Below are 13,990 nucleotides of genomic sequence, written 5' to 3' on the forward strand. Positions count from 1 at the left end.
TCTGTTTATATGTATTCTAAATTCTGTTTCTACTGCATTGCTAAATTTAATTTTCATCCATGCATATTGTATAATAATCCCTTTTTGCCTATTTTTGTACTGCTATAAAGGCATCTATTATAATTTTACATATATGTAGATACTGCATTCCTTGGCTTAGTGTTTCATATATTATGTATTAATTTATATTAACTATTTTTGCACTACTGTAATAACCTCTGACCTTGTGCGTTGCTGTGCCCTCTGCAGCAGTTCTGTTTACCTAGAGATGCTGCTTTCTGAAACTAGATTCTTGTACAGACATATTGTTTACAATTCTGTAAATGCTAATGTTGTAACCTTTAGTATGGCACGTATGGCACAGTATGACCTTTGTAGTTTTTGTGCCAAATAAACTATAAACCAATCTGCACTCTCCCCTGTCCACTCCGGTCTATCATCACTGATAATTACACCTCTCCGCAGACCTAAATGTCACCTCCACATCCTTGACTGTCTTAATCCTTTCTTGTGCACTCACACATCTACTCCTGAAACCTTCATAAACACTTTTCATGCAGTGTCTCCATGTCTATCCTGACTTCCCCAATTTCCCTGTCCACTGTGTTCTTTCTCTCTTATTCTCTTTACTCGCTCCACTCACAAACTTGCCTACCTTACTCTCCTGCTCTTCCACAACACCTCTAGTTTCCTCAGGTCTTACATTCACTTCAGTCATTCTCCCTTGCAGCAACAGTTTCTCCAAGTGACTTGCACAACTCCATTCAAACCATGCACCAACTCATCTCTTTTATACAGCTCTATCTGCCCTTCAAATTCATCCCCCACATTCACAAAATGAACTCCTTTATACCATTCATAATCTTTGCTTGCCTTCTCAACTCATTACTATCATACTTGGGTAACATGCTGACTACCTTACCTATCACACTATTATCTTTCACTCTCCTTAACAGCCTCGTGACATCCCTCCTTAGGTTTTCCGTTATGAAACAAATCATTCATGCCAACTACCAATACCAGCTCTTTTGCTTGCAAACTCCTCTTATCCAATGCTTCAACCACCGTGTTCATTCTACTTCCGGAAAAGACCTTGTGTATCTTTTCATTCACTACACCTTTTACCACTGAATCTCCATACCACTCTCAAATCATTCGATATTTCTCTCAAGTCTTCCAGCTAAAGTTTAGAGGACACAGCCAAGTTATGAAGATGCATCCTGATTAATGCCTTTGGCATTAATCAGGATGCATCTGAACTACTATACAGAGATATTTTTTCTTGCCTTTTTAGAGCTAGAAAGCATTGCAAAAGATCCAGGGATAAATAACTAGGATTTTATCAGGAAGGATTATCATTTGCAGCATTCCACAGATAGGAGGAGAGCTGATATGATTCAGACACATTGTGAAAGAAGTGTATTATAGAGATGTAGAGGAGAATTGGTGATAGAAGAACACAAAGTTATCCTTAGAATTAGGGTATGTATTGTGAGCAAGAGATGAGAAATATATGGTTGTATCAAGAATGTTGGATGTGGAATGAGATTCCAGAATGAGTACTGCTGAGTTGTTTGGAAAACCTCTAAAACTAGCTAAAAGTTTTGGTAGAAAAGCCTTTGGAAAGGGTTTTCCAAAGGCTTTGGAAAGTTGTAACTCTGGTAATCGATAACTAACTTTGATAACTCTAGTAACTTGTAGAGGCCTGGAAATAATACTAACATCTAGATATGAGTGTATCTAGATTCAATTCTGAATATAATGTAAACTATCAAAAATTATGAAAGGTTTCTCACCCTCAATTCTAAGCTTAAATATTTATACCATATAAGGTACAAAAAAAAAATTCTTATTTATAGTGACATCTTTCGTTCTCTCTCATGCACGCACAATATAGACAACAACATTTAACTGCACAATACTTATTTGCATAATAAGCAAAAATCACCTACTGTTTTCTTCTTACATTTCTATTACAAATCTGTCTCATTAAATGCGTAACACATATTCTCATATAATGCTTTTTAACATAACCAAGCAGAGTCAAATCACACATTTTCTAATGCATTTTTTGTTAGAATGTTTTGGGCAGACTATTTTTGTAGAAAATCAACTTCAGAAATTTTTAGTTTGCTGGATTCTTGAAGATGTTTCCCATACAGGTGTAAACACTGTACATGCATATGTATGCTGTATTGTATGTTCTCATGTTATGTAAAATTTCTGCAATAATTACTGCTCTTACACTGTTTAGAAAAGAATAGTGTTGGCAAAAGAACAAATAATGCAAAAACTGTGATTTTTTTTTAAAGGTACATAAAAGAGACCAGCTATTTTTGTATCAAGGTAAAAGTTTATTACTGATGAATTTAGATGTTAACTTAAAAACCTAATGCATGTCATTTAGCTGTTATTGTAGTTAGGAATTATGGCAAAAGCAACTGAGGTAACGAGGCTAGTGTTATGTACTTGAATGTGAAAGATATTCATACCACTAATATGTGCATCTTTGTGGCCATGGCAAGTCTCTGCTCACAGTCCTGTGACGTCTGTTCCAATAAATGCATATTTTAATTTGAAAAATTCTCTGTGCAATTAAGCATCCAGTAAATATAATACAGCTCCTCCTAGAATTATTTTAGTATTTCCCACATCTGCCATTTTTGTTCATTTAGGAACAGTTCTTGCACACTTTCAGCATGCATAATAAATCAGTGCCCATTTTGGTTCACTGCAATTGCAGAAATGGAAGCACTGCAAGTTAAAAACATGGCTTCTGCGCTTTGCTCAACTGAGTTTAAAAAAGTGATTAACTTTTAAATTCTTACTAGTATCCTTGGCAAAGTGGATATTGCACCTACTCTATAACCAATAGTTTGCAGGTTCAGATCCCACTATAGGCATGAACATTTGCAAAAATCTTTGTTTTATCTCTAGAACGTTATTTTTACATTATGTGAAAAATAAATATTTGTTATTATTTTATTAAAATAATAACATAGAAAATAAAAAAAAAATCTTTAGTCCAACTACAGTACTAATGTTGCAAATTTACAACTTTTCTTGAGTGAGAGCCAAATCACCCTCAATCATTCATTTCATTTTACAAATAATTAAGTGTGCACACACACAACAAAGTCACTTTAGATGCAGGAATATCCCACTTTTTTTTTTTTTTTTTTTTAATAAAAGAGAAAATAAAATATATTAAAGTAAAAAAAAAAAAAAAAAAAAAAAAAAAAAAAAAAAAAAAAAAAAAAAATCAAGATTTTTCTGTTGTGTGGCAAAAATATTTAGGTAAATAGTAAAGTGGAGTACTACTGAAAACCAGCTGCCAATAAAACAAAGCTACCATGTGAAAATATTTTCACTTAGCTAAGTTTAACTTCATTGGTACAGTATGATGTTAGCCACCCCTTGTCTCAATTAATCTCAAACTAATCATGTAGTGGTAGGGAAAGAGAGAACGTAATCAGGAATAACTTTTTTAAGTAAATCTCACACCAAAAGGGTTAAACCTATCATACATTTTAGCATCATCGTTAGTAGGATAGGAGTTAAATAATGCAGGAATGTTGTTTAAGAGACAAAATGACACTATTCAAAAAACTTTAGTCCTCCATTAATCATGGTGATAGTCTCGCACTTGACAAATGAAAAAATCTATTGGCTAAAGACATCCATACAAAAGAGTGGGATTTAAACCCACAGCCTGCTGGGGAAAGAAGAGATGCTATCCGCTTGGAAAACCAATCAAGAGATAACTTGATATCCCTATAGTCTATATTAAAAAAATAGAAACATTAAAACATTTCTCAGTATCTCCTCATAAGATAATGGTGTTTTCTATGCTTTATGTGTTAAAGAAAATTTGTTAATAGCTCTTTCAAATAACATACACTATACCCCACATACAAATTAGGGATTAATGTGCATAATGATCTCAGGTTTTAATCTAAATTATCAAATGCTTATGTTCTGAATTATGTTGTACCATGTGTATTCTCCAACAGATTTACTGTAATGTCAATTGGTTGGAAAGACCTTGGTTTGAATCTCACCTAGGATGAATCTTGGAGGTTTTTTAAATTAAAAGCAAGTTAGCGGGTCTCAGTAAGGAGGTGAAAAAAATTTTATCAGACAAACTGGCCAGAGACCATATGTAGCTATAGCTATGATTAACTGCCTTATCATTAATATTAATTAGGTTAATATAAAGCACGATACCTGGCCATAGCAGGCATTAAACCCAACATGTTGAGTTTAATGCCTGCTATATATGATAACATTTCCGTTCTGAGCAAGTTTCAACTAAATATAGTAATCAACATAATCTCCACATGCTGTGGAGATTATCATTCCTGTCATTTCTCTGTGTAAATACTTTCTTAACTGTGTCTCAAAAATTGATTTTCTGCATCTTTATACTCTAAAAAGATTAATTAATAACAATATGAAGGCACATTTTTGCAAAATGCACGTGTACTGCACAAAATAATATTATAATATAATACTATAATAAATTTAGTTTAATCCTTTATCCAAGTGTGAGCAAACAAATTTTGCACCTGAAAGTATCTTCAGGACTGGGGTAAGGTGGTACAACACTGGGCAACTCGTTGCAAAGGTGGAGCAAGCTCAACAAACACTCCTATCTCAGTATCTCCCATAATGTAAAACACATCTCCTTGCAGATATGTATAATGTTATGCATTAAGGAGAGGGCCACTACCCAGACTAGTTTCGACCTTTATTGAGGTCTCTTCAGTGGGAGCCAGGCCCGAGTGGAGATACCAGGCAGAAGCATTAGCAAGGTCATTTCCACCTATAGGAGTTGCCAAACGGTGTGCCACCTTTTTATTAAATTACTCTGGATTTAGAGAAAGATGATGAAAGTTTATTTTTCACTTGGTTAGACTATAATAAATTTAGTTTGATCCTTTATCCAAGTGTGAGCACACAAAGTTTGCACCTGAAAGTATCTTCAGGACTGGGGTAAAGTGGTACAACACCGGGCAACTCGTTGTAAAGGTGGAGCAAGCTCACAACACTCCTATCTCAGTATCTCCCATAATGCAAAACACATCTCCTTGCAGATATGTATAACGTTATGCATTAAGGAGAGGGCCACTACCCAGTTTCAACCTTTATTGAGGTCTCTCCACCTTTGCAACGAGGTGCCCGGTGTAATATAGGTGGAGATGACCTTGTTAATGCTTCTGCCTGGTATCTCCACTCGGGCCTGGCTCCCACTGAAGAGACCTCAATAAAGGTCGAAACTAGTCTGGGTAGTGGCCCTCTCCTTAATGCATAACGTTATACATATCTGCAAGGAGATGTGTTTTGCATTATGGGAGATACTGAGATAGGAGTGTTGTGAGCTTGCTCCACCTTTGCAACGAGTTTGCCGGTGTTGTACCACCTTACCCCAGTCCTGAAGATACTTTCAGGCACAAACTTTGTTTGCTCACACTTGGATAAAGGATTAAACTAAATTTATTATAGTCTAACCAAGTGAAAAATAAACTTTCAATAATATAATACTGCAACTAGCTCATCCTCAGCTTGACAGTTACAACATGAACACACAATCTTCTATTCCTCCTGTCAACTGCACACACACACACACACACACACACACACACACACACAACATCCCATCAAAACTGTTTTTCAATGTGAGAAATAATGGCTGTCCTTCCCACTCAAATAGAAAAGCGGAATAATCACATCCACTTCTAATTTTCTGCTTTTGATTTCAAAATACTTCATGCTGCAAAATGTCACTGAATTATTAATATGTACCTAAAACGTTTTTTTTTTTTTTTTTGTAATGACTGCAATTTTGACCTAGGCAATTATTCGAACAAAGTCCACAATCAAAAGAACTGAATCTTACTCCAGTTCAGTCATGTTGGTATTTTAGCAAGCAGTTGCACTATATGAAATATAATAATGGAATCAGTTACTGAATGGAAAAAATGTCAGCAATGCATGGGAATCTTTGAAAAAGTGCTTGAATGAGGCGGTACCTGAATGTATCCCTAATGTTCGAAGAATAAATAGGTTGGGAGTGAAATGGATGTGTAACCTTATTAAGCTAGAGATCCACAAGAAGATGATGTGGAAAGAATATCGTAAGAATAAGAGTGAGAGGAGTTATGAAATATATAAAGCTCAGGCCAGAAAAGTAATGAGTATTGTGAGAAAAGCTAAAACAGAGTATGAAAAGAAATTGGCCATGCAATCTAAAGGCAATCCAAAAGAATTTTATTGTTATGTTGCAAGCAAAAGAAAGAATGAATGTGGAAGAATAACTTTATTGAATGCAGATGGTATACGAGTGTCGAAAGCAAAGGAGATTGTTCAGTTAATGAGTGCTCACTTTGCTAAGATATATCAACCAGGTGTATGTAGAATGGTGCTACTGCTACATTGGATGAAGAGTAGAGGTTCATGAAAATGAGGTTGAAGAGCTCTTGCATAACCTGGATAAGAATTTGTCAATAGGGACAGATGGAATATCTGCCCGTTTGTTAAAGGAATGTTCAGCTGAATTGGCTAGGTCTTTCACACATTTGTATAACTTGAGTCTCAGCTCAGGAATGATACCACAGGAATGAAGAGAATGTATGATAGTTCCATTGCACAAGGGTGGTGCAAAAACTGATGTATCTAACTACTGACCTATTAGTATTGCTGGTTTGGTAGTGAAGATTTTAGAGAAGTTGGTAAGAACTCGCATACAGAAATGGGTAGACAAACATTCTATACTCTGAAGGGAACAGCATGCATGGGTTCCCTGCAGAGTAGGGAAGGCCATGCTTTAGCAATTTGCTCATATTTTATAACAATGTTACAGCCGAGTTGGATAAAGGGAATGGATACACTATGATAATGTTGGATTTTTCTAAGGCATTTGATAGGATACCACACAATAGGCTGTTGTGTAAACTGGAGAATATCGGATTGGAACATAATCTATTGACTTGGATCAGGGGATGGCTGACAGACAGATATCAAAAAGTGGTATACAGTGGGCGTGAATCTGCCAGATTTAAGGTAGCTGGTGGTGTACCTCAGGGTTCAGTCCTTGGGCCATTATTGTTCAATCTATACATTAATGACATCAAGCAGGGTCTATCATCAGATTTGCAATTGTGCTGATGATGCAAAGATAAGCAGGGCAATCAGGGATGTTACTGATATTCAGCAATTACAAAATGATTTGAATAGACTGGAAATCTGGGCAAACAAAAATGGCTATCAGTTTAATGTTAGTAAGTGTAAAGTTATGCACTTTGGCGTGATTAGAGTTCCAGTGGCATATTATATTAGCAGGATTATGCTACAAGAAACTAAAGAGGCAAGGGATCTTGGTGTATTGGTGGATAAGAATTTAAAGTTCAAAGGTCACTTAGCAGAAGTTGCAAATACAACTCAGAGGATAATTGCTATGTTGAAGCGAACCTTGACATGTAAGGATAAGGAAGTAATATTGCCTCTTCATAAGGCATTGATAAGACCACACTTGGATTACTGTGCACAGATTTGGTCTCCCGGGTTCCAAGTGGATAAGAAGCTGTGGAAAGGGTGCAAAGAAGAATATCAAAGTTTATATCTGGATTATGGGATTTAGATTATGAGGACAGATTGACAGTATGTGAATTACAGACGCTGGTTAACAGGAGAAAGATGGGTGATATGATAGAGGTCTATAAACTTTTGAATAGGTGTTATAGCATTTCAAATGATGAAATTTTTTGTTATACGGAAGGTGGGGAATGAATACGGTGGCATCCATGGAAGTTAAATTATTTGCAGTCAAGAAAGGGGTAAGAGCTAGGTTTTTCTCCCAGACAGCAGTGAGTGAGTGGAATAATTTGCCCTTACAGGTAGTGAGTGCATCTAGTGTGAATGAATTCAAGGGTAGGTATGATAGCTGGGTTGGGTAATTTACAGCATTCCTCAATGAGTTCTCGACTCCCTGGAGGTCTCAGATAATAATAACAACAATTTAAAAAAAAAAAAAAAAAACTTTTTTTACCAAAGTCAAACTGGTAGCACCAGGAGAATAATAACATAGATACGTGCTTGCTGGCTTGCATAACTATATCTATCTATATGTTCACTGGACATCCACAGACACCATATGGTCACTCCGATGCTCAGTGATGTGCCACACCAGGCCTCGCCATGTAGTCCTGTTGTTTGCTTTTCTGGAGACTTCAACTCTCTGAAGATTAGTTGCTCCACACACACACCATACATCCATCTCATTGATGGTCTACCCCTTCCTCTTGTTCCAGGAACTTTACCTTCTATTACTGTTCTGAGAAGTCCTCCTTCCATCCTTTCAATGTGTCCAAAAGAAAAAAATCAAAAAAAAATGAGATGGCTTAACATATAGGCCATCTAATTTTAAGTTTGACCAGTATGAGTTATCTGATAGCTACTATTTTTTGATAGCTTGGAGATCAGCGAGATCTACGGAATGGTCAAGTGATGTCAACGGAAGTGATGTTTTGTTTTATTTCCATTAGGTTAATTCTGGAATGCTTGGAAAGTTAACGCTCTCTGTGAATGTGATGTTTTATTTCTATTTTTTAAGTGTTTTTTTTTCTAGTAATGGTTTTCAGTATGACTGTTTTATGATCCTTTTATTTGTTATAGTAGCTTGAAGCTTCAGTCAGACACGATTGAAGGATTAAATCATCATCATCATGGTAGCTAGTCATTTTTTCAAGAATATGTTTTTATTGGTTTGTTTTTCTTTTATATATCATTTTCCCAAATTATCTTTGCAGAATTGGAGACTTGCAGGATGTTGGCTAGCTAAAACCATTCTTTTCTAATTCTCCAATTTTTATTGAGAAACCAAATAGTCAGTGTTTATGATGAAATGAAATAGACAGAAATAAAATTAAAAATATCTAAAGTGACATAGATATCAGTGCAACTGAATACAATATTTTTGTACACAGGATTTAAAGTGTGCATAGTTTTTAATGTGTGAGGAGATACTATTAATAATAATGTGTGTACTGTATGCCCACAGATGTGAGACCCTTCGACACTTCTGTACATGTCAAAAGAAGGAGAATCCATTCTGATATTAGGGTAATCAACACGTTTCGTGGGATGAGTGTTTATCATTGTATGTCGGAAAGTTAGCTTTTTCTTTTATGAAAATTGTAGTTCTTAAAGTGGTAACTATTTTGTACAATAGTTGGAAAATTTATGTATAATTCACGTGACTTCACAGTTGGTGGCCAATTCATGCATTCTTTATTTCTTTCTCCCCTTCAGCATGAATTGATTATTCTTGGGACAAAGCCAAGGTCGGTTCTACGACGTGTGGGCAAACAACATGAGAGAGAATTTTAGCTAAACTGTCTGGCTAATTGTGAGGAAAATCAGCACCATCTGCTGTAGACTGTGATAGTCAATTAGATTTTAATTTTGGATAATAAGTTTTAATCCGTCTTTAACTTCTACTGACCAAGAAGTTATCATTTGAAGAAGCTTGCAAACAGCCCTGATATATCATTTGTAATATATTAAGGCTCTATAAGTATTGTATGCCCACAGTTCACAGAACTGGGTTCGGCAGATTTCCAAGAATAGTCAATTCATGCTGAAGAGGGAGAAAGAAATAAAGGCTGTACAAATTGGTCACCAACATGCAAAATCACATGCTTTATATGTAAAATTTTCCAACTATTATACAAGCAAAAAAGTTACCACTTTAAAAACTACAATGTTCACAAAAGAAAAGTTTTTTTTCCGGCATGTAATAATAAACAATCCATCCCACAAGATGGAATGATTACTCTATTATCGGAATGGAAATTCCTTTTTCTGACATGCGCAGAAGTGTCGAAGAGTCTCGCATATGTGGGCGTATACAGTAAATAATTATATTGGAATGATACACTAGAAACCTTTTTAGCATATATAACAAAGCCAGCATCCTAGGATGTGCTTCATATTAGCAAAGGAAAACAATAACAGCATGCCCTTGCTAGAAACCTTAGTCACACCAACTGATTGTGATACTCAACTTCTGATGTACAAATATTCTTTCAACCATGCATATACACATGTGGGGAAAAGAAGGAAGTGCATTCTTCAACAATTTCACGACATCTTTCACAACAACGTGGAATTTTAAAAACTTGGAATGAAAAAAAATAAAAATATTCTGTTATAATGTAATATTCTGTAATAAAATAATATTCTGTAATAATGATATTCTGTTTTTCAGAATATCAGCTCCAATCCTTATAATCCAATTGAGAAAGTACCCTGGATAAACTCCATGAAAATAATGGTGCAGTTAAACTTGATTATTGTGGCAACATCAGGAATCCAGAATACAAAAATTACATCTAGTTCAACTACTATGGCCATAATAGTTGAACAGGATCCACTAAAAAAAAAAGACACTTTACTTAACAGAAGTTGATATAAATTTTAAACACTCATGAAATTCATCAACTTCTACTCCACAAAACTACCTCAACAAATTTGGCTGCATGAATTATCACTCACATATTTTGGAGATACTGTCAGATGTTTGGGGCAATGGCCAAAAACAATACTAATCACTAGGTAACTTTTTATCAGAGTGCAGATTTCAGTTGTTTTCTCCTGCTCAATCTTTCTTGTTCACTGTTGCTGTACATGTACCCTGTCTATGTGGTTCTGATTTTGGCAAAATATCATTTATTTTCTAAAATATCAACATGGGTAACAGTCACCATATAAGACTTGTCAATACAGTTGGGAATAAACTTGAAACTCCATTTGTATTTATTTTAACTTTTGAAAGTATAAGAAACAGACTTTCCCTAACAGCTACAAACTTTGTGGTACACGATGTGTTGATTCTATCAAAGATATTTCAGTTTCAGTGCTTGTTGTGGATTTTGAGGGTGGGTTGGAAGGAAGACGTGGTAATTAAAAATAAAAAATAAAAAATTAAATGCATAAATATTTTTATGTAATAATAGTGGGTAAAAATTATTAGGATAAGGATGTATGGCCCAGATATTATTCTGCTATTCGATTCTATTATAAACTGAATAATAATTCAATTATAAAATTAACATTATATATTACATCATTCTATAAATTGATTGATTGCTAGTTTTTTTTTCAGAAGAAACTTTTTCTGCATAAAAAAATAATAATAATAATAATAAAAATTGCCAAAATGCACAGAAATTAACAAAATGGAAATCTCAGAAACTGAATAACTACTAGTAAAGGACTCTTAACACTTCATAATAAAATTCTTTATACCTACAGAGAATATATAAATTACTTCCATAGCATTTATTGTATAATATATGAAACTGGTCAATGGACTAAAGTAGGAGTAACTTTTGCTGAAAATATTCATCATTATATAAGCTGCATGGCAATCGCATATATAAATAAAAAAGCATGAAAAAAACTTGCGCAATTTGTGTATGATACTGTTTTTTTTTAATTGTAATTAAAATTAAAAAAACAAATTGTAATTAAAATTGTAACTTTAATCATCGACATTTTTATTCAGTTAACACATACAAATTATAAAAAGTAATAAAAACCACGTGAAATTTCGAGTTGTTGAGCCCAAGTTTTACGTTTTCTGTCCTTGAATGAAATCCAAACTATATTAAAACCTGCCGGGATTTTTTCATAAATGTTATATCATACAGTATATACAGGGTGTTCGGGATAAATTTGACAGTTTCGTAAGGAAAAAGAAAATCTTCTTTGTATCTATTAAATTTAATGAATTGACAAAAAACATTACAGGCAGAGTTAATTACAATACTATCAACAATATTTACTCAAAATAACCACCATTAGCATCGATCACAGCTTCAATTCTGCTTCGGAACCTCGAACAAGCTGATGCTACAGTCTCCCTGGGAAGGGCCGCAAAAACTGTTTTAATTTTATCCATTAACTGGGCTTTTGTATTACTGGAAGTGCGATTGGTGTCTTTTTCAACTGCGCCCCATACAAAATAATCCATGGGGTTAAGGTCTGGGGAGTTTGGAGGCCAAACATTTGGACTGGTGAAGTCGTAGAAATTTTCAGACAACCATTTTTGACTTTTCCCAGAGGTGTGGCAAGGGGCCGAATCCTGCTGCCATACATACGGCCTACCATTGGCTACCCTTGTTATCCAGGGCTTGACTACAGTTAGCAACTCCACGAACAAAGCCCGAATTCCAATGCCAGGGTTCTTCAACACCTGTTCCTGCAGATTTGCGAGGAATTCTGCTGTACGAACGCAATCAGATCGTCTGCTAGGGATCTTTCTTCTTGCTACATCCTCGTAGTCACCATTGCAAGTCTCTAGTTCATGCCTGATTGTTTTTACTGTATTCAGGGAGCATTGGGCAGCAGTCGTAATATCCTTATTTTGATGGCGGGCACGAATCATCATGATACAAGTTATTCTCTTCCATGATTCAGGTGGGTTCCAGCTATCCATCCTTTCTGACATCTTGTATATGAATGAAGAAGGGTCCAAACTTTTAAATGAAGAGAAGTGTGTGTTAATACATGTAACTTACGGAAAAATATAATTAATTATAAATATGTCAAATTTATCCCGAACACCCTGTATATATACACGCACAGATCTGTACTTACCTTCAATAGTTTCATTGAATGATGTAGCAGTGTCGCAATCAAGCACTGATTCCTGATCTAATTTTCTTAAAGAAAATACTTGACTATCTCTCTGTCGCCTTTGGTCAATTGAACGACGTAGAGCTCGTAAAGTTCTATTTTCAACACTTTTGTCAAAGTTCAACGATTTCTTTTTGTAATTATTCATCATCATGCAAAACATATATAGTAATTACTCCTAAATTTAAATTTCCCACGTCCTATGGACTGTGCATATTCATTGGCTAACGATAACAGCAGCGCCCTCTTTCAGCCAGAACACAAGATAATGTATTTAACATTAAAATTAGAATGGCTTAGTCTGCACCCTGTAATTAGGTAATCTGAGGGTCGCATTAAAAAAAAAAAGAAATTATCCGAAGGCCACTTCACAATGCATATCTAGTAATTTGGTGAGCAGTAGCGACACAACCTCGAAAGCTGAATAAATGAACAACACTAATTGTGCACTAATCGCACGCTCACGTTCCCCATGAGCGCCCGGTGCATGGGCGTTTGAACAAAACAGTGTAAGGATGCTTCTTTGACACATCTAATATTTAATAATGGAACACGTATAGACTACAGTAATAATAGACTACAGTAATAACTTTAATTAAAAAAAGACACAAATATTTCGTACTGAAAGTAACAGTACATCCTCAGTGTAGAACAAACAGTTAAAGGAATGGAATACAAAATACAGAACAGTCGGCGGATCACCAATTAAATTGTTGCCGCGTGCTAGAAGATTAATTACTAAAATATTATTAAATAATTCTTTAAAGATAATTATTTCATTGATGGTTGCATAAAATAAGTCTCCCAAACTTTTGAGAGAGAGAGAGAGAGAGAGAGAGAGAGAGAGAGAGAGAGAGAGAGAGAGAGAGAGAGAGAGAGAGAGAGAGAGAGAGACAGTCATTTCGATTTAAATTGGACCGATGTAAGAGGGCTTCGCAACTTTCTTCAAAAAGGCGTTCATATTTAAACCTGCATCTGTGGAGAAGACAAGTTTTATCCCACTGGATATTATGATTAGTGTCAGTGCTATATTGTGCTAGACCAGACTTGTGAAGTTTCATGTATTCGATATAATATTGATGTTCCTTCATTTTTTCCCCACAGAATGGCCTGTTCGACCAAAATAAGATAAATTGCATTCACATGGTGTCTGGTAAACACCAGCCAATGATAGAGGTGACAGTTTGGCTTTTGTAGATGGCAACAAGTGAGAAATTTTGTTGATAGGAAAATATGTGGGAATAAGATGATACTTCTTCAAAATTCTGCCTATAGGTTCTGAGATGACTGA

The 13,990-nt window shown here is 35.1% G+C and overlaps 1 protein-coding gene across 3 annotated transcripts in view; it reads right to left on the reverse strand.

The window, feature by feature from the left end:
- LOC150100468 (uncharacterized) overlaps positions 1 to 12,888 on the reverse strand; it is a 100,462-nt gene extending 87,574 nt beyond the window's left edge. For 2 of the 3 annotated variants that reach the window (XM_090403016.1, XM_090403015.1), the window contains exon 1: positions 12,661 to 12,888. In XM_090403016.1, coding sequence (XP_090259142.1) covers positions 12,661 to 12,862 — 202 coding nt within the window. In that variant the 5' untranslated portion in view covers positions 12,863 to 12,888. Of the gene's footprint in view, positions 1 to 2,492; positions 2,601 to 12,660 lie in introns of those variants that run through there. The other variant, XM_090403017.1, reaches the window with a different exon arrangement.
- Positions 12,889 to 13,990: the final 1,102 nt, after the last annotated feature.

This window comes from Typopeltis vanoorti, chromosome 13 (assembly GCF_054136105.1).
Source record: "Typopeltis vanoorti isolate ZY-2024b chromosome 13, IOZ_Tvanoo_1.0, whole genome shotgun sequence".
Taxonomy (NCBI): Eukaryota; Metazoa; Arthropoda; class Arachnida; order Uropygi; family Thelyphonidae; genus Typopeltis; species Typopeltis vanoorti.